This window comes from Primulina eburnea, unplaced genomic scaffold (genome assembly GCF_022965805.1).
Source record: "Primulina eburnea isolate SZY01 unplaced genomic scaffold, ASM2296580v1 ctg1062_ERROPOS551471, whole genome shotgun sequence".
In the NCBI taxonomy this organism is placed as follows: domain Eukaryota; kingdom Viridiplantae; phylum Streptophyta; class Magnoliopsida; order Lamiales; family Gesneriaceae; genus Primulina; species Primulina eburnea.
This window is the reverse complement of record NW_027330606.1, coordinates 50055-70937: the sequence shown is the minus strand read 5'-3', so window position 1 is coordinate 70937 and position 20883 is coordinate 50055. Positions and strand designations below refer to the sequence as shown.

The window sequence follows — 20883 nt, the reverse complement described above, 5'->3', positions numbered from 1 at the left end:
TTAGTCTGAAATATGTTTGAGATAATTAAAAATAAGTCCATGGATTTTTAATTGTTAAAAATCAAATAAGAGTTGCATGCATGGAAGGTGAAGAGTTGGGAGACAACTTTCTCAATATTCAAGACATGTGTCACACATGCCAACAACAACTTTTTACACTACCAAGGCTAGTCTCCCTTCCCCCCCTTTTCAAGGATGAAATGGCCGAAATTTCTCCCTCATATTCTCTAAGTTTTCTCTCAATTTTCTTCTTCAAGAGTTGAGGAAAGAAAACACTTCTCAAAAGAAAAATGCTCTAATTTTTCTAGTGCAAAATTAGAGTGGATCTAGCTAGTTGGTGGTGGACTTAATATTTGAGCAAGGTGGGCTCAAAGGAAGCTTGAAGATTGTCTTGGCATTGAAGAGCTTAGTTGTATATCAACTAAGTTGGAGCCATCATCAATATTTTAAGATTGATAGGTACATTTCTAAACACACTATGAATGTCATTTTTGTGTTTTTTTGTATTTGTTACACAAGATATGAGGTGGCCGAAATTTTTGATGAAAAATTTGATTTTTTTTTAAACTTCCGTTGTGCTTCCGGTCACCGTAACCGATCCCCTTTCACCAACCACTCGGGGTGACGGTACGTCTTATTCCTGGACTTCGGTCAACTCTGTATCGTGGGGCTACACATAGAGAAAGTCTACTACTATGCGTCGATACACCGTAACGTCTAGTTTTTGCCAATCTGCCAATCTCTCCTATCTCAGGACTTGAATATAAATCAATAAACAAGACATTACATAGTCAAATGTAATAACAATCTAGTATGTGATTTAGGGAAACTCGTATCAAATCTGAATCGAGTTGTGCAATCCCGTGACCACATGAATTATACCTTTCTTGTCGAATAGTCGGTGTCGTAGTCGAAGTCTTGAGTTCACAACAACCAATACAAATCTGAAATGGCATAATCAATGTGCACTTCATCAATATACATCTCAAGTAACTCAATATACAAAGCTGGAATCGGTTTCAATACAATTCGACGGCATAACGGCGTAATTCTTCGATGCCGACAATGTCAATACAACATTATCATTGTAGGACATACTATCAATTCAAAATCTCATCCCACATCAATATATATATTCTGAAATCTGCAAGTATCCTAACTCATATAGGCTGGAAATTTCGAACAATAGCATACGGTCTCCAAATTTCGATCCGGTAACGAATATATCATGCTCATTATATCAAGAACACATAATCATAATCATATCAGCATTTCCCCAACATGTATATTTCGAAACATGCTGAAACTGCAAGAAACTTACTTCCTTTTGTAGCCAATGATTCAAGGATCAATAATCTCTACTTGGATTCAAAATCGGATGCACAGATCTTTCAAAACCAATGTTCTAATCTACCTTGGAGCTTAAGGATTCTTTGGAGGAGGAGCTCGGTTCTTGTATCTGAATGAAAGGGGAGAGGAAGACAACACATCAATATGCATGGCCAAAGACAAGTGTTATCATTTTTCTCTTGACACGCACTACCGCGGGTGCGGTATCTCGGGACCGCGGGTGCGCTATGCTTTCGGTAGCCCTTTCATTTTCTGAGATTCATCGACCGCGGGTGCGGTCTCTGCAAGACTGCGGGTGCGGTGATGCTTCGAATAAAATTTGCCAATATTCTGTCTATGCACCGCGGGTGCGGTTTTGCTTCGGCCTTACATTGTAGAATTCTATCTTTTATATCCTGCATTCCCCTATCTTCCGAGTATTCGTCAATGAGGACTAATAATTCTCGAGCCTTACATTTCTACCCCTCTTAGAGAGGAGTTCGTCCTCGAACTCGTAAGCAAATAATCATGCAAATATATACAAAACAGTATAATCAAAACTGAAAGGAAGACTCACATCATATGAACAGCTCGGGATGTTTCTGTCTCATATCAGACTCTGTCTCCCAAGTTGCTTCCTCGATGCCATGACGACTCCACTGAACCTTCACAAGCGGAATGGTCTTGGTTCTAAGTTGTTTCTCCTTCCGATCAAGAATCTATATCGGCTGTTCGACATAGCTCAAAGTCTGATCTAACTCTGCTTCGTCAGGCTGAATGACATGAGAACTATCTGGCATATATCTGCGTAACATCGATACATGAAAAATATCATGAATACCAGATAATGAAGGAGGAAGAGCAAGTCTGTAAGCTCGATCGCCACTCTTCTCAAGGATCTCATACGAACCGACGTATCTAGGAGACAATTTCCCCCGCTTGCCAAATCTGACAACGCCTCTGAAAGGTGAAATCTTCAAAAATACTCTGTCTCCCTGTTCAAATATCAACGGTCTGCGTCTGATATTGGCGTATTTCGCTTGCCTATCCTGTGCTATCTTCATTCTCTTCTGAATGATCTTCACTTTCTCGGTCACCTCACGAATCATATCAGGCCCCAACTCAGGTACCTCAGAGATATCATCCCAGTACAACGGAGATCTGCACTTCTTTCCGTATAAAGCTTCGAACGGTGCCATCTCAATGCTAGTCTGATAGCTGTTGTTGTATGAAAACTCACACAACAGCAATGAATCTTGCCAGCTAGTACCAAAATCTAGTACTACAGCTCTCAGCATGTCCTCTAAAGTCTGGATAGTCCGCTCTGACTGTCCGTCTGTCTGAGGATGATAAGCAGTGCTCAGGTGTAAAGTCGTACCCAAAGCCTGCTTCAAACTGTGCCAGAAGTGAAAAGTGAATCGTGGATCACGATCTGATACGATCGACTTCGGCACACCGTGCAATCTGACGACCTCTTTGACATACAACTCTGCCATCTGATCGTGTCGATAGGTCATTCTGTATGGAATAAAGCACGCTGATTTGGTCAGTCTGTCAATCACAACCCAAATCGCGTCACAGCCCCACGAAAATCGAGGTAACTTTGTCACGAAATCCATGGAAATGTGGTTCCATTTCCATTCAGGAATAGACATACTTTGAAGTAAACCTCCGAGCTTCTTTCTTTCTGCCTTCACCTGCTGGCAATTCAGGCACTTAGACACAAATTCTGCAATGTCTGTCTTCATCTGCTTCCACCAGAATTGTGTCTTTAGATCATTGTACATCTTCCTGCCACCAGGATGAATACTGAACCGACTACAGTGTACCTCTGACATAATCTGTCGTCTCAGATCTGAAACATCTGGCACTACTATGCGGTTATTCACATACAGAACAGAATCTCTAACCTGATACTCTGATATATGACCAGCTCTGACCATATCAATCGATTTCTGAACGCTCGGCTCAGTTCTCTGCGCTTCTTTGACCTTCAAAATCAAATATGGCTCAATCTGAATCGCAGCAAGTCGCAACGGTCTACTCTCTATATCAAATGTCAACCCAGACAAGCAACAATCCTCTACTAAATTCGATACGCCTACTGTCGCAAGGAAAGAGCACATACCTTTCGACTCAAGGCGTCTGCCGCTGCATTCGACTTCCCTGGATAGTACTTGATCTCGCAATCAAAATCTTTCAACAGATCAAGCCATCGCCGCTGCCTCATGTTCAACTCTGACTGAGAAAAGAGGTACTTCAGGCTCTTATGATCGGAATAGATCTCAAATTTCTCGCCATACAGATAATGGCGCCAGATCTTCAGGGCAAAGACAATCGCCGCCAATTCAAGATCATGAATCGGATAACGAGTCTCGTGCGGCTTCAGCTGTCTAGAGCCGTACGCTATCACATGCCCTCGCTGCATAAGAACACATCCTAACCCTCTGTGAGATGCGTCACAGTATACAACGAACTCACCTGTACCTGAAGGAATCGTCAAAACAGGTGCACTAGTCAGCCTCTTCTTCAATTCTACAAAACTGGCTTCACAATCTTCAGAACATACAAATGGCATGTTCTTTTGTGTCAACTGGGTGATAGGTTTTGCTATACTAGAGAAATCTCGGATAAAACGACGATAATACCCGGCTAGACCCATGAAACTGCATATCTCTGGCACAGAAATCGGCCTCGGCCAACTGATCACAACCTCAACTTTACCCGGATCGACCGCAATACCATCTCCAGATATAATGTGCCCCAAAAAGACAACCTGTTTCAGCCAGAATTCGCACTTGGACAATTTAGTATATAACTGCTCTTTTCTCAAAGTCTGCAATACAATCCTCAGATGATCTGCATGCTCAGTCAGACTCTTCGAATATACCAGAATATCATCAATGAACACAATCACAAAATCGTCTAAATACCTTTGAAAGATGCGGTTCATCAAACTCATAAATACCGCTGGTGCATTCGTGAAACCGAAAGACATAACAATAAACTCGTAGTGTCCATACCTGGTTCAGAATGCAGTCTTCGGAATATCAACGTCTCTAACTCTGAGCTGATGATACCCTGATCTCAAATCAATCTTCGAGTATACAGAAGATCCCTGAAGCTGATCAAACAAATCATCGATGCGCGACAAAGGATACTTGTTCTTCACTGTTGCCTTGTTCAACTGTCTGTAATCAATACATAATCGCATCGAACCATCTTTCTTTCTAACGAAAAGCACCGGAGCACCCCAAGGAGATACACTGGGTCTGATATATCCCTTGGACAGAAGATCTTCCAATTGTGCTTTCAATTCTTTCAGTTCAATAGGTGCCATCCTATACGGAGCTCTCGAGATAGGAACACTGTCTGGCACAAGATCTATGCTAAAATCTACCTCTCGGACTGGAGGCAATCCCGGAATCTCATCTGGAAAAACATCTGCAAACTCGTAAACCACTGGCAAATCTGCCAATGTTGGGCTCGACTTCAGTAGATCTACTGAATATACGAGACAGCCCTCTGCTCCTCTCTGAAGCCATCTACTCATAGTCAGAGCAGATACTAAGGGAATCCGAGATCTGGAACCCTTTCCATAGAATTTCCACTCATCATTCATCTCGGGTCTGAATCTAACAATCTTGTGGAAACAATCTACAGTTGCCCTGTAATTGGTTAACATATCTATGACAACTATACAGTCAAAATCAGCTAAACCAAGTACTATACAATCTAGATCAATCTCATGCCCCTCAAACCGAAGCATACAATGTCTAACTATAGCCACAGATATCAAACCACTTCCCAACGGAGATGTGATAGACACTACAGTAGACATCGACTCGACAGGCAATGAATGCAATAATGCAAAACGTTCAGAGATGAATGTAAGGGATGCACCTGTGTCTATCAACACATATGCTGGATAACCGCAAAGAAAACAGTTACCTGCAATAACATCGTCTGGTGACTCCTGCGCCTGCTCCTCTGTCAAGGCAAAGACACGAGCCTGCTGTCTGGGATGTTGACTCACTGTCTGACTACCTCCTGGTCTCTGCTGGGTCTGTGTAGATGGTGGCTGGAAGGAGTGTACAGAGGATGCCTGTCTCTCCATCTGTGGCACTGGTGCTGATAACCCTGTACTCTGGAATCGTTGTGCACCTCTCTGGGGACAAACTCTGGCAAAGTGTCCCGGCTGCCTACAGATGTTGCAGCATCCCATAACTCCTTGACACTGCTCCGTGGCATGTCGCCCTCCGCACGAACTGCAATACGCGCCACTATAATCTGAACCCTGACCTCTCTGTCGAGATCCACTTGAGCTCGATGAAGTACTCCCGGATTTCTTAAATTGCCTGCCTCTAGCCTTCAACTGATCTTTCTGCCCACTGCTACTGCTTCCACTCTCAAATCGAGGAGGAGGTGGTGGAAACTGAACGGCGGTAGGCTGTGGCGGTCTCTGCCCCTGAACAATGTAAGAAGCTCCTCGCTGCCTGATCAAGCCAGCCTCTGCTCCCTTCGCTCGGTTCAATGCCTCCGAAAAAGTATTAGGCCGTCCCGTGTTCACCAAAGTAAAGACATCTGGATTCAACCCGTTGATGAACTGATCGGCCACTGCCTCGTCGTTCCCAGCCACGTGCGGTGCAAATCGAAGCAACGCAGAAAATTTAGCAACATACTCCTCGATGTTCCACTGTCCCTGTCTCAGATTCGCAAATTCAGCTCCTTTATCTTTTCGGTAGGAGACGGGGAAGAAGCGCTGATAGAACTCATCCTTGAAGACTTTCCACGTGATGTCAATGCCTCGGTGCTCCAAGGCTCTCTTCGCAGTCAACCACCAGCTCTTTGCAACCTCTTGCAGCTGATGACCTATCAATTTCACACGTCGCTCATCAGTATATGCCAAAGACTCAAACAACATCTCGATATCATCAAGCCAGCTCTCGCACTCTACTGCACTCTCTGTTCCCTTCAGCGTAGGAGGATGGAAAGACTGAAACCTCTTCAGTAAGGTCTCCATCGGCGTAGCGGTGACATCCATCTGTGCACCTGATGTGCTACCCTGCTCTGGCTATGGTATACGTCTAGGCGGCATAAATCTGATTATCAAACTGATTAGTATACAATCAATATCATCTGTCTCAGCCCTCCTCTGATCATAAACCTCTGATCGAGAATCGGTTCTGATTCAGGCTTGACATGCTGTAAATCAATTCAGATAATACAACAACATCTAATAGGGAAAGCAATAAATCATGCTAGCACATCAAGAGCAAGGAAGATGACTCGATCTACCCCGCTCATTCTATTCCATCTCAGTCTACAGAACCTACAGCTCTGATACCACCTGTTGTGGGGACCCGGGCTCTAACTCAATTCTTTTGGGATTTATTGGATCTTTGCTCGAAAATGTGGGTCAAAATTTTGCTTTTAACATTAATTCAAATGTATAATTAAAAACATAATCTGTCTCCATAATAATTAAACAACATCATGTACATACAAGTCTGTTAAGTACAATCATATACTAGTGTTCAAATCCCGACTATAAACATAATTAATACAAGTCTACTAGGAAAACACTAGAAATCTTCAACGCCCGAGATCTCCACGATATCGTCAATCTCTCATCTAGCTCGAGACCCAGATCCTGCCTCACCTGTTGCCATGCACACATACAGACACGACAACAGCCGGATAACTCCGGTGAGAACAAATCCCAGTATAAAACATGTATGCATGCAATGTAATAAATCATACACCAATGCATAGCATATATCATTGCACATGAATATAAAATCTACAACATGTAAAGGAATACAAATCTGTATTCAATGATTAGGTCTTGACTCGATTCTCTAATCTAGGGATCCCGGTGTGAATAAGACGGTCTGTCACCTACCCAATCACTCGGGGTGACGGTACGTCTTATTCCTAGACTTCGGTCAACTCTGTATCGAGGGGCTACACATAGAGAAAGTCTACTACTATGCGTCGATACACCGAAACGTCTAGTTTTGGCCGATCTGCCAATCTCTCCTATCTCAGGACTTGAATATAAATCAATAAACAAGAAATTACATAATCAAATGTAATAACAATCTAGTATGTGATTTAGGGAAACTCGTATCAAATCTGAATCGAGTTGTGCAATTCCGTGACAACATGAATAACACCTTTCTTGTCGAATAGTCGGTGTCGTAGTCGAAGTCTTGAGTTCACAACAACCAATACAAATCTGAAATGGCATAATCAATGTGCACTTCATCAATACTAGCAACCGAAGCACACGCATTGCGTGTGTCATGAATATATGACGTTAATATATTAAACTTTCGTGATTTTACAAAACCATCACAGCAAAAAAATTTGTTCTTGGTCCATGAAAAGCAAAGGATTACAAAGCTTAAATAAATATGCAAAATTCAATTTGTTACCTCATATGATATATATGTTGATTTTAAAAAAAATATTATTTTGAAGTAGTAATATCATATCTTGTGAAATAATGATAAATTTCAATTTAAAAGAAATAAACAAATAGTCAAAAAATGTCTAAAAAATATGAGAATATCATTAAACTAAAATTTATTGAATATAAAAACCTAAAATTTGTCATCTACATTCACCTAATAAATTGAAAAAAATATTCAAGTTGTAGATATCCTTGAGCATTTTATGCATAAGTTAAACTGTTTATGGTCAAACGTAATAAAAAAATATTCATTTCATCGAATCATACTATAGTTCAACCTAAACATACAAAATAAATAAAACAATCCATTAAAGCGTGCTATAAAAATCGATATGACAGAACCAAATGTAAACTACTGCAAAGATTTCGCTAAATACACCGTAAATAAATAAACATTTTAGAAACGTTTATTTTCTCGTAATGGAAAGAACCCGAAGGGTTTGGCCTAGCTGCATTTGATGTCAGGTTCCACCTGTGAACACCGTTTCAAGTGTAGTTCTTGATAAATATTTGATGCATTGCATATTCATTTGCTGGTTTCTTTCAAACTCATGAATAAGATCTTGGAGTACCTGTAAGTTCTGGCTTGGGCAATAGACCACTCCATTTGGGGAGGTTGACCATTTGGTAAAAGATCCAGAAACAGAACAAAATTTCTAAAATATGCAATGATAAAACAAAATGTAAACTACTCCAAAGATTTCGCTAAATACACGGTAAATAAATAAACGTTTCTAAAATCCTTAAATGGAAAAAATCTTTGATTTCAATCGTTGTTTCTTCAAATAAATATTATTTTTAGATAATTTTTTGAAGAACCTTACTTTAATTTTTCCATTTAAGGATTTTAGAAACGTTTATTTATGAGATGTTTAAGTTTCAATAATTCAAGAAATGCAATAACAGATTTACCAAAAATATGAATATACCAGCATTACATCGATATACATTGAAGAAAATTGATGGCAGAAGATGATAACATGTTATAATTGGATAAACTATTGTGAAAACATGAATAAAATTTGAGATGAGAGGTTAGTCTCATACAAATCATTTTTTTTAATTCAAAATACATGATTTTTTTTTATAAAATGTAAAATACAATAAGTCTCAAATATTATATCATCATAATATCATACATTATTTTGTTACACCATGAGAATGTCAGCAGCGAAAACAACGTTGGGAAGTAACACGAAAATCGTGTACCAAATGATACACGGATGCCGTGTGCTACACATTTCAAACAATATACACAAAGTAAAACACCAAAGTGAAAGCAAAAGAAGGAAAACTTACAGATACAATACCTCTTTGTAAGAAGGAACCTTCGTCTTGAAAAAATGTGCACCTTACATACAATATAACCATTAGCATTGATTAGCTAAATATATACCTCAGTTATAACAGTATATCACCGAAAATAAGAAGTAAAGATTACCAACCTTATTTCGGAAGCTTAAATAAAAAAATACAGTATGACAACATTATACTCTAGATCCAAATCAAAATTTGATAAAATCAGTTTAAAATTAAATGAGGGTCGTAGTTGTCTATCATTTTTTATAAGAAAAAGCTCACACATCTCATACCTCAAAACAAAACACCAAAAACAAATGAAATCATTATATTAGCGTAGTATTGTTTTTTTTGTTGAATATTACATTTAAATATTGAGAAGGCATCAGGGAACATTGACTTACGGCTCCAAATCAAAATTATGCAAAATCACAAAAGAATAAAAATTATAATGTGTGAATGTTGAAGCACGTATCCCATTCCCAAAGTGAAAAGAACAAAAACTTTACATTATTTGACGAAATTGCTTGAATACAAAATAGATAATTAAGATATTATTTAGAACTTGTTTCAAGCTTGTTTTTTTTTTTAATTTTGTTAAATTTCAAAGGGAACGACGATTCTACAACTTCTCATCTATTTTTATTTAATTCAATTATTTTTGGGTCAATTCGTGCAAACTTTGCATAACATAAAAAACCATTATTATACAACGGGAACCTTGCACAACATCAATAAATCAAATAGATATAATACCAAAATGGATGAATTGTAAGGAAGCCTTAAATCTACGCTTCTTTTGCAAACCATTTGCGTTTAAACCCATAAACCAAAACAAAATTAATAACAATAAAGGAAATAAAAAAGTGAGTAGTTAACCATTAACTTTCTGTGTCGTCGCATAAGTTTTTTGTCCTGCGTTTTTTTACGGTGATTTATGAATACAAAATATAACAATGAGATGTTTTTAGTTTAAACTGATAATTTTCATCAAATAAAAGGTGAAAATGAAAAACCGTGTGAATTGGGCAAAATAAGAAACAATTTTTTGTGAATTTTCGATAAATCAAACCTTTCGCTTTATTGTCGAAAATTCAGACATATCAAAACTGAATTCGTGCAATTACTAAATTGAAACCAATAATAACGCGAGAGATTGAGGGCAAAAATCAAACTCAAGAAATCGAGGAATTAGAAAGGCCGGAACTTTATGAAGAGAAGTTTTGGAACAGGGAAGAGATAATGAGTGCAGATAGAATCGCTTAGATGAGGAGGGAAAAAATTGTGTGGAACGATTTTGAAGGAAGAAAAAATTATTGTGGAATCTGTGCTGAATCAAAAGGGCAAAAGGGCTTGACAGTTGACACACTAAATTTTATGCACCTTGAGAGTAAATGCCCGTCCAGCACATCCGTCGGGAAACAAAACAGTAAGGAGTTTCTTGGCTTCTCTAACAACAACACTGCACAAAAGAAAGCATTAGAAAGCTGCAAGAGAAAAAGAGAGGCCATTTACCTTCCTGAAGTATTGAGATCGATGCTCTCCAAAGTCTAATTAACTTCACCACCATGCTGTGGAAGTGCACTCTAAATGGAGGAGAAGTTGGTCATATTCAGTCATTTCAATATCATATGACAGATTAACAAACTTTAAATATATGAAACTGCTCCAGCAAAGTCATTGTGCAGATAAGACAATGAGTTTAATAAATCGGTTTTACATGCACATTAAGAGAAGGGAAACAGAGATGTTCATCTACTATCCACCGAGGCACACGCGTTGCGTGTGTCATAAATATATAGAGCTAATATATTAAACATTCATGACACTTAGCCATCATCAAATCAAAATATTTTGTATTTGAATCATGAATGACAGTGAATTCCAAAGTTTAAAAAATAAATATGGCAAACTCAATTTGTTAGATTACATAATATTGGTTTTGAGCATGAAAATTAATATTATTTTGTCCAAGAAAAACTCTAATATCAAAAATAAACACAAATTTACAAAACTGTTAATTATCACTTGAGAAAGCACATTGCCTCAATGAAGAAGAACATTGAGAATTATAAACATAAGGTTGTTATCATACTTTGAAATTCATGTGTAAACATGTGCAGATAAAAATATGGATCCAAAACCACTTCGTTACTATTTAGAATGAACTCCTTATAAAGTTTAGGTTCGGTTCTCACCAGTACTGTTTTACCTCGAAGTGTCTTGGGATCATGCATTTTGAATAAAGCTAACCATATGCTACATGATGCAAAAGGTAAGCCTGCAGCATCAGCTAAATTAATATGATCGGGCAACGGAAGAAGAAAGCCTGCCGGCACAGCCACTTTTTCAGCATACCCTCCTCCTTCAAGAATGGCACAGACCTGAAATTGTAAAAAGAGAAAATGCTTCATCCAGCAGTCGGCATAAGGGTAGAAAAGAAGAGAGTATAAAAACTAAATTTATCATTTTATAACATCGCTTGGGGGAGAGATGATGATTACCCTTTGTCCAATTTTCCAACTAATGACATTTCTTCCAACTGCTTCAATTATCCCAGAGCATTCAAGGCCTGGGCAGAGACCATCATCACTTGTAACCACGTCCATTATATCACCCCAATTGACCCCAACAGCGCACACCTTGATCATTATTTCATTGTCCTTGATTTCAGGCGATATAACCTTTCGTTGCTCCAAACTATTCGAAAACCAGTTTTTTTTAACTACCATCGCTTCCACTGTAGAAATAAGACGATGATTGCTAGAAAAAGATAGATACAATGAAATCAATACTCAAACATAATCTTTATTAAAATGTCACCATCATAATTACATTTTATATTAAAACTTAACATGCTTAAAATTAAATGACATACGCACATCGTCTGCAAAGGATACTAACCTAATATTATATACCAACAAATGGAGGATAGTGATCAATTAATTATGGAAATCTCATTTGAGTTCGATACATAATGCTTTCTCAACATAATAATATTAGGCAACTATCACATGAAAAAGGTATGATCAATCAAGTACACTGCAAATTCTTTCAAAATATGATTCAAAATATGACTTCATTCGCAAGTTTAAATTAAGTAACGAATCATACTCAAGTTGTAAGATAATAAGGAAAATACAAATTTAAAAAGCTGGGGATACTTTAAAAATATGGATTTTGGTCGTGGAAGTGCGAATAAAACCACTTATATTTTGAATCCGATTGTGGCTTAGGGGGTCTAACCGGGGATGTTTTCTGAAGATTTTACAGGTCAGTTAGAAATTGTCCATATTTCATAATTCTTATTCTGGACTATCCCGACCACGTTTTCAATTCGGGTATTACAAACAACCTCGCAGCATCCCTATAACAATTCCAATTGCCATCCTTCAAAGAGAATCATGTACCAGAATAATTTTTTGAAATCCAACTGTGCAAAATCTGCCCTACCACGCATAATTAACGGGAAAATTAATAATCAAGGTATAGGTCTAATACCCGTTTGAGACGAAATCGAAAAGCGGAACGAAATCTTGCGCTCTGTTTCCTGCGTCGAACAATTTATCCTTCAATTTCAAGCGGCGGGGACGGTGGGGTGGGGTGGGGTGGGGGTGGTGGCCGATGATATGAGATAGAGAGAGAGCGCCCTGAGTTGAAGAAAGATCTAATGTCTATCTTGTAACAGACGTACGATAAAAGAAAACAACCAGGTACGCAACCATGATAGATTTGCGGGAGTTCTGTTTCAGAAAATGGGAGATACGGATTTTCTTTGAGAGAATCTGTTTTCAGTTTTCAAAGAAATCGATGTATGCGTTGGAGATGAGGGAAGAAGATAGGAACGTGGGGGAGAAATAAAAAACAGATGCGGGGGTATTTTTGGGTATTCAAAAAACAGACCAAGACACCAAACGGTTTTTATAGGGGCTTCAACTTTAATAAATAGTAAAAGATATACATCTCAAGCAACTCAATATACAAAGCTGGAATCGGTTTCAATACAATTCGATGGCATAACGGCGTAATTCTTCGATACCGACAATCTCAATACAACATTATCAATGTAGGACATACTATCAATTCAAAATCTCATCCCACATTAATATATATATTCTGAAATCTGCAAGTATCCTAACTCATATAGGCTGGAAATTTCGAACAATAGCATACAGTCTCCAAATTTCGATCTGGTAACGAATATATCATGCTCAATATATCAAGAACAAATAATCATAATCATATCAGCATTTCCCCAACATGTATATTTCGAAACATGCTGAAACTGCAAGAAACTTACTTCCTTTTGTAGCCAATGATGCAAGGATCAATAATCTCTACTTGGATTCAAAATCGGATGCACAGATCTTTCAAAACCAATGTTCTAATCTACCTTGGAGCTTAAGGATTCTTTGGGGGAGGAGCTCGGTTCTTGTATCTGAATGAAAGTGGAGAGGAAGACAACACATCAATATGCATGGCCAAAGACAAGTGTTATCATTTTTCTCTTGACACGCACTACCGCGGGTGCGGTATCTCGGGACCGCGGGTGCGCTATGCTTTCGGCAGCCCTTTCATTTTCTGAGATTCATCGACCGCGGGTGCGGTCTCTGCAAGACCGTGGGTTCGGTGATGCTTCGAATAAAATTTGCCAATATTCTGTCTATGCACCGCGGGTGCGGTCCTTCCTGCACCGCGGGTGCGGTTTTGCTTCGGCCTTACATTGTAGAATTCTATCTTTTCTATCCTGCATTCCCCTATCTTCCGAGTATTCGTCAATGAGGACTAATAATTCTCGAGCCTTACACTTTTTTTGTTCTTGTGGATAGATTCTCTAAGATGACACATTTTATAGCTTGTCATAAAACCAATGATGCTTCAAACATTGCGGATTTGTTCTTTAGAGAAGTCGTTAGGTTGCATGGCATGCCTAGGACTACTGTTTCTGGTCGCGATGTTAAATTCTTCAGTTACTTTTGGAATACTTTATGGGCTAAACTTGGCACAAAATTGTTGTTTTCTACTACTTGTCATCCTCAAACGGATGGACAAACTGAAGTTGTCAATAGAACTTTGGGAACAATTTTGCGTGCTATTCTTGAAAATAACTAGGATTGACATTTCAATGGACTTTATTTTGGGGTTGCCTAGGACTAAGAAGGGTAGGGATTCTTTTTTTGTTGTTGTGGACAGATTCTCTAAGATGGCACATTTTATAGCTTGTCATAAAACCGATGATGCTTCAAACATTGCGGATTTGTTCTTTAGAGAAGTCGTTAGGTTGCATGGCATGCCTAGGACTATTGTTTCTGGTCGCGATGTTAAATTCTTGAGTTACTTTTGGAATTCTTTATGGGCTAAACTTGGCACAAAATTGTTGTTTTCTACTACTTGTCATCCTCAAACGGATGGACAAACTGAAGTTGTCAATAGAACTTTGGGAACAATTTTGCGTGCTATTCTTAAAAAGAACTTGGATTGACATTTCTATGGACTTTATTTTGGGGTTGCCTAGGACTAAGAAGGGGAGGGATTCTAGTTTTGTTTTTGTGGATAGATTATCTAAGATGACATATTTTCTAGCTTGTCATAAAACCGATGATGCTTCAAACATTGCGGATTTGTTCTTTAGAGAAGTCGTTAGGTTGCATGCAATGCCTATGACTATTGTTTCTGGTCGCGGTGTTAAAATCTTGAGTTACTTTTGGAAGACTTTATGGGCTAAACTTGGCACAAAATTGTTGTTTTCTACAACTTGTCATCCTCAAACGGATGGACAAACTGAAGTTGTCAATAGAACTTTGGGAACACTTTTGCGTGCTATTCTCAAAAAGAACTTGGATTGACATTTCTATGGACTTTATTTTGGGGTTGCTTAGGACTAAGAAGGGGAGGGATTCTATTTTTGTGGTTGTGGATAGATTCGCTTAGATGGCACATTTTATAGCTTGTCATAAAACCGATGATGCTTCAAACATTGCGGATTTGTTCTTTAGAGAAGTCGTTAGGTTGCATGGCATGCCTAGGACTATTGTTTCTGTTCGCGATGTTAAATTCTTGAGTTACTTTTGGAAGACTTTATGGGCTAAACCTGACACAAAATTGTTGTTTTCTACTACTTGTCATCCTCAAACGGATGGACAAACTGAAGTTGTCAATATAACTTTGGGAACACTTTTGCGTGCTGTTCTTAAAAAGAACTTGGATTGACATTTCTATGGACTTTATTTTGGGGTTGCCTAGGACGAAGAAGGGGAGGGATTCTATTTTTGTTGTTGTGGATAGATTCGCTTAAATGGCACATTTTATAGCTTGTCATAATACCGATGATGCTTTGTAATGCCCGGAACAATGATTGACATATACGAATATGTTGTGAAGATTGTACATAACCATAAGAAATAAGAAATGATATCATATATGATTTTCAGTATGATTATGACTTGTTGGGACAGAAGTACTGTATTGGATTATGATTGAGAATATGATAGTGTTGATATCTATTGAGAATTAGGTTGACCGATATCGAGAATATTGGAGTATTTATATTTCGGTGAGACCGGAAGGACCGAACCGAGATCGGAACGTACGATCAGAGTTCGCATCGTCCGTTCGGAGTTCGGAGCGTCCGAGCCAGGTGGCTGGACACATGGATGGCATGCAATAGTTCGGATCGACCGATCGTAGTTCGGATCATCCGAGACAGTTGGCTAGAGACGTGGAAGACATGCAGGATTCGGAACGTACGAAGTAAGTTCGGAGCGTCCGAAGGGTGGCAGATCGGAGCGTCCGAAGTGGATCGGATCTTCCGATCATTGTCTATAAATAGAGGCGAGGTTTCGTAGATTTGAAAGCATTAGAAACATTTCTTAGAAGTGTTAAGAATCATTCCTATTGCAGATTCATCTTCACGACTGTAACAGCAATTCTACGACGGAAGGTATACTACATGCTTTGTTTTGGGGAATCACGACTCAAATGAGATCACATTTGAGTTTCCCAACTAAAATCACATACGAGTTTTATTGTTTATATCTTGATATAGGTATTATTATAGATTTGTTTATATGCAAATCTCGTTATGCTTTGTTTACAGATCATGTTACATTGCATTAGATGTTTATTAGAACTTGTATTCAATTCCTATTATGCTTTGTTTACAGATCATGTTACATTGCATTAGATGATTATGCTTGTTTACAGATTTTGTATTCATGCATTAAGATAGGACAGTCTGGAGATCAGGCAGACTTCTAGACGTTCGGTTCTATCCCAGCTTAGGGGAAGATCACCCCCCTATTGTAGACGTGGATACAGATCAGGCCGAAGTCTAGGAATAAGACGTACCGTCACCCCGATTGGGAGGGTAGGTGATAGATCGTCTTATTCACACCGGGATCCCTAGAGTTTTAGTCGAGTCGCATCTAGACATGATTAGGCTCGCATTTCATGATTTTATATGAATGACATTCATATCAGCATGTTTCATGTTTTATAGTATTTATATGCATGTTCACATGTTTATACTGGGATGTGTTCTCACCGGTTTTCCGGCTGTTGTTATGTCTGTATGTGTGCATAACAACAGGTGGGGCAGGATTTGGGTCGAGACAGAGATGATCGTGTTAGCGTGGAGATCTCGGGCCTAGCAGACGGACCAGTAGTTGTCTTTTGTTATGTACTGTATTTTATTACTGGTTAAGGAAAACATACAGAATAATACATGTATTTGATGTTTGTATGTTGTATTTAAATAAAGAACTCATGCTCGTTTGTTTACATTAGATTTAAGGTAAAAAGCGAAAAATGGACCCACGTTTTAGAATAACAATCCATTTAATCCCAAGAAAAAGAATTAGAGCCCGGGTCCCCACAACAGGTGGTATCAGAGCCGATAGTTCCGTTAGACTGGCCGATAGTTCCGTTAGACTGAAATAGGATAGAATGAGCGGGGTAGATCGAGTCTTCTTCCTTGCTTGATGATGTGCTAGCATGATTATTGCTTTCTTATTACATGTTGTTTGGTATTTGATTAATTTCAGCATGTGATTGACTGAATCAGAACCGATTCTAGATCAGAGGTAACTGACTAGATGATGGCTGAGACAGTTGTATATCTTGTTTACTAATCAGTTGGATTATTAGATATGCCTCCTAGAAGAGCAGCCGTACCTCTACGACCAGCAGCGCCAGAGCAGGGGAGTACATCCGGAGATTCTATGGATGTTACGGCGACCCCTATGGAGACGTTGCTGAAGCGATTCCAATCCTTTCGACCTCCCACTTTAAAAGGTACCGAGAATGCCATCGAGTGCGAAAGTTGGCTTGAAGATATTGAGATGCTATTCGACTCATTGGAGTACAGTGATGAGAAGAGGATCAAGCTAATTGGCCATCAATTGCAAGATATAGCAAAGAATTGGTGGTTGAACATTAGGAGAGCTTTAGAGCAGCGGGGTACCGAAATTTCTTGGAAGATATTCAAGACCGAGTTTTATCAGCGATTCTTCCCTGTATCCTACCGTAAAGATAAAGGCGCTGAATTCGCAAACCTGAGGCAAGGACCATTGAACATTGAGGAGTACGTTGCTAAATTCTCTTCTTTGCTTCGTTTTGCACCCCATGTTTCAGGAAATGACGAGGCCATGGCGGATCAGTTTATAAATGGCCTGAATCCAGATATCTTTACGTTAGTCAATACTGGGAGACCCGATAACTTCTCGGATGCATTGAATCGTGCCAAAGGAGCTGAAGCAGGATTGCTTAGACAACGGAGTGCTCCGTATGTTGCACCGAGTCCGAGACCGCCACTACCTCCATCCCAAGTTCCTCCTCCTCGATTCGAAAGTGGTGGTAGTGGTAGTGGACGCAAAGAACAGCTGAAGGCGAAGGGGAAACAGTTTAAAAGACCAGGGAGCAGTTCATCGAGCTCCAGCGGATCAAAACAGAGTGGTTTTGATCAAAGTTCAAGGTTTATCGGTGGTTATTGCAGTTCCTGTGGAGGAAAGCATGCGACTGAACAGTGTCAAGGGGTGACAGGGAGATGCAACTATTGCAGGCAACCAGGGCATTTTGCCAAAGTCTGTCCACAGAGAGGTGTACAGCAAGGCCAGAGTGGAAGAGCATCCGGTTCAGTACCTCAGTTTGAGCGGCAGGCATCGTCGGTTCACTCTTTTCAGCCTCCACCAGCACCGACTCCACCCAGAGGCCGAGGTAGTCAGACTGTGACTCAACCTCCGAGGCAACAGGCCCAAGTGTTTGCGTTGACAGAGGAGCAAGCACAAGATGCACCAGATGATGTTATAGCAGGTAACTGTCTCCTTTATGGTTATCCTGCTTATATCTTGATAGATACAGGTGCATCGCATACATTCATCTCAGAACGATTTGCATTGTTGCATTCATTGCCTGTTGAGTCGTTGTTAGACGTTGTGTCTATTAATTCTCCGTTGGGAAGTGGATTAATATCTGTAACTACGGTTAGACATTGCATTCTACAGTTTGAGGGGCATGAGATTGACCTAGATTGTATAGTGTTGGGTCTAGCTGATTTTGATTGTATAGTCGGTATTGACATGCTAACGAAGTACAGAGCCACCGTGGATTGTTTCCATAAGATTGTCAGATTCAGACCCGAGATGACAGACGAGTGGAAATTCTACGGGAAGGGTTCCAGATCTCGGATTCCCTTGATTTCGGCTCTTACTATGAACAGACTGTTACAGAAAGGAGCGGATGGTTTCTTTGTTTATGCTGTAGATATGCAGAAGTCGAGCCCGGCATTGGCAGATCTGCCAGTAGTACGGGAATTTCCAGATATTTTTCCAGATGAGATCCCAGGATTACCTCCGGTTCGTGAGATAGATTTCAGCATTGAACTTGCGCCAGGTACCGTACCTATTTCGAGAGCTCCATATAGGATGGCACCCATCGAACTCAAAGAATTGAAAGCACAATTAGAAGATCTTCTAGCCAAGGGATATATCAGACCTAGTGTATCTCCTTGGGGCGCTCCGGTGCTGTTCGTGCGAAAGAAAGATGGGTCGATGCGGGTGTGTATCGATTACCGGCAGTTGAACAAGGCAACGATCAAGAATAAATATCCTTTGCCTAGGATCGATGACCTATTTGATCAGTTGCAGGGATCCTCGGTCTATTCTAAGATTGATTTACGTTCTGGTTATCATCAGCTCAGAGTTCGAGATATAGACATACCAAAGACAGCGTTTCGAACCAGGTATGGACATTACGAATTTATTGTCATGCCTTTTGGTTTAACAAATGCTCCTGCGGTATTTATGGGCTTGATGAACCAAGTGTTTCAGAGATATCTAGATGAATTTGTGATTGTCTTCATTGATGACATTTTGGTGTATTCGAAGAACAGAAATGAGCATGCAGAGCATCTCAGGATTGTGTTGCAGACGTTGAGAAATGAGCGACTGTATGCTAAATTGTCAAAATGTGAGTTTTGGTTGAATAGAGTTGTCTTCTTAGGACATATCATTTCTGGAGATGGTATTTCTGTTGATCCAAGTAAAGTGGAAGCTGTGATCAGTTGGTCGAGACCAACTTCTGTACCAGAAATACGCAGTTTCATGGGCTTAGCCGGATATTACAGAAGATTTATAAAAGATTTCTCCAGTATTGCAAAACCAATAACTCAATTAACACAAAAGAATGCACCATTTGTTTGGTCAGAGGAGTGTGAGTCTAGCTTTGTTGAATTGAAGAAAAGGCTGACCAGTGCTCCAGTATTGACGATACCTTCAGGTACAGGTGATTTTGTTGTATATTGTGATGCTTCTCATAGAGGTTTGGGATGTGTTCTTATGCAGCGAGGTCATGTGATCGCATACGCCTCGAGACAATTGAAGCCACATGAAGTTCGATACCCCATTCATGATCTTGAATTGGCGGCTATCGTGTTTGCATTAAAGATTTGGCGTCATTATCTCTATGGCGAGAAATTTGAGATCTTTTCCGATCACAAGAGCTTAAAGTACCTATTTTCTCAATCAGAATTGAATATGAGGCAACGTAGATGGCTAGATCTTCTGAAAGACTTTGACTGTGAAATCAAATATTATCCAGGTAAGTCAAATGCAGCAGCAGATGCCTTGAGTCGTAAGGTATGTTCATTGTCCTTATCGACGATAGGTGTTAACAAGTTAGTTGAAAATTGCTGTATGTCTGGATTAGAATTTGATACAGATAGTAAGCCACTACGACTCTTTACGATCCAAGTTGAGCCCAATTTGATTATGAGGATTAAGGAAGCACAAAGAACTGATCAGAATGTGCAAAGATCAATCCAAATGGTCAGATCAGGGCATGTATCAGAATATCAGGTACGAGATCATGTGTTGTACGTGAATAACCGTCTAGTTGTGCCAGATGTTGCAGATTTGAGACAGCAGATTCTGACAGAGGCACATTGTAGTCGGTTCAGCATTCATCCTGGTGGCAGAAAAATGTACAATGACTTGAAGACACAGTTCTGGTGGAAGCAAATGAAGTCAGATATTGCCGAATTTGTGTCTAAATGCTTGAACTGCCAACAGGTGAAGGCCGAGAGGAAGAAGCCGGGGGGTTTACTTCAGAGTTTATCCATTCCAGAATGGAAATGGGACCACATTTCCATGGATTTCGTGACGAAGTTACCTCGATCATCCAAAGGCTGTGATGCGATTTGGGTCATTATTGACAGACTGACCAAATCCGCATGTTTCATTCCATATAGAATGACGTTTAGACAGGATCAGATGGCGGAGATT

At 39.5% G+C, this 20883-nt stretch overlaps 1 protein-coding gene across 7 annotated transcripts; it reads right to left on the bottom strand.

The window, feature by feature from the left end:
- Positions 1 to 8129: 8129 nt before the first annotated feature.
- LOC140820452 (L-ascorbate oxidase homolog) lies at positions 8130 to 12978 on the bottom strand. 7 transcript variants are annotated; one of them, XM_073180731.1, is made up of 8 exons: positions 12608 to 12978; positions 11611 to 11869; positions 11305 to 11490; positions 10622 to 10692; positions 10490 to 10568; positions 9107 to 9158; positions 8380 to 8463; positions 8130 to 8279 (listed from the first exon to the last, which is right to left on the bottom strand). In XM_073180731.1, exons 4-8 carry the CDS (start codon positions 10674 to 10676, stop codon positions 8253 to 8255), a joined length of 297 nt encoding a protein of 98 aa, XP_073036832.1. In that variant the 5' UTR covers positions 10677 to 10692; positions 11305 to 11490; positions 11611 to 11869; positions 12608 to 12978; the 3' UTR covers positions 8130 to 8252. The 7 variants fall into 7 exon arrangements, 3 of the variants coding, with proteins under 3 accessions (XP_073036832.1, XP_073036834.1, XP_073036835.1); XM_073180733.1 differs by having other exon boundaries at positions 9118 to 9158; positions 12608 to 12977; XR_012115482.1 differs by having other exon boundaries at positions 8130 to 8463; positions 12608 to 12955.
- Between the last annotated feature and the right edge of the window lie 7905 nt (positions 12979 to 20883).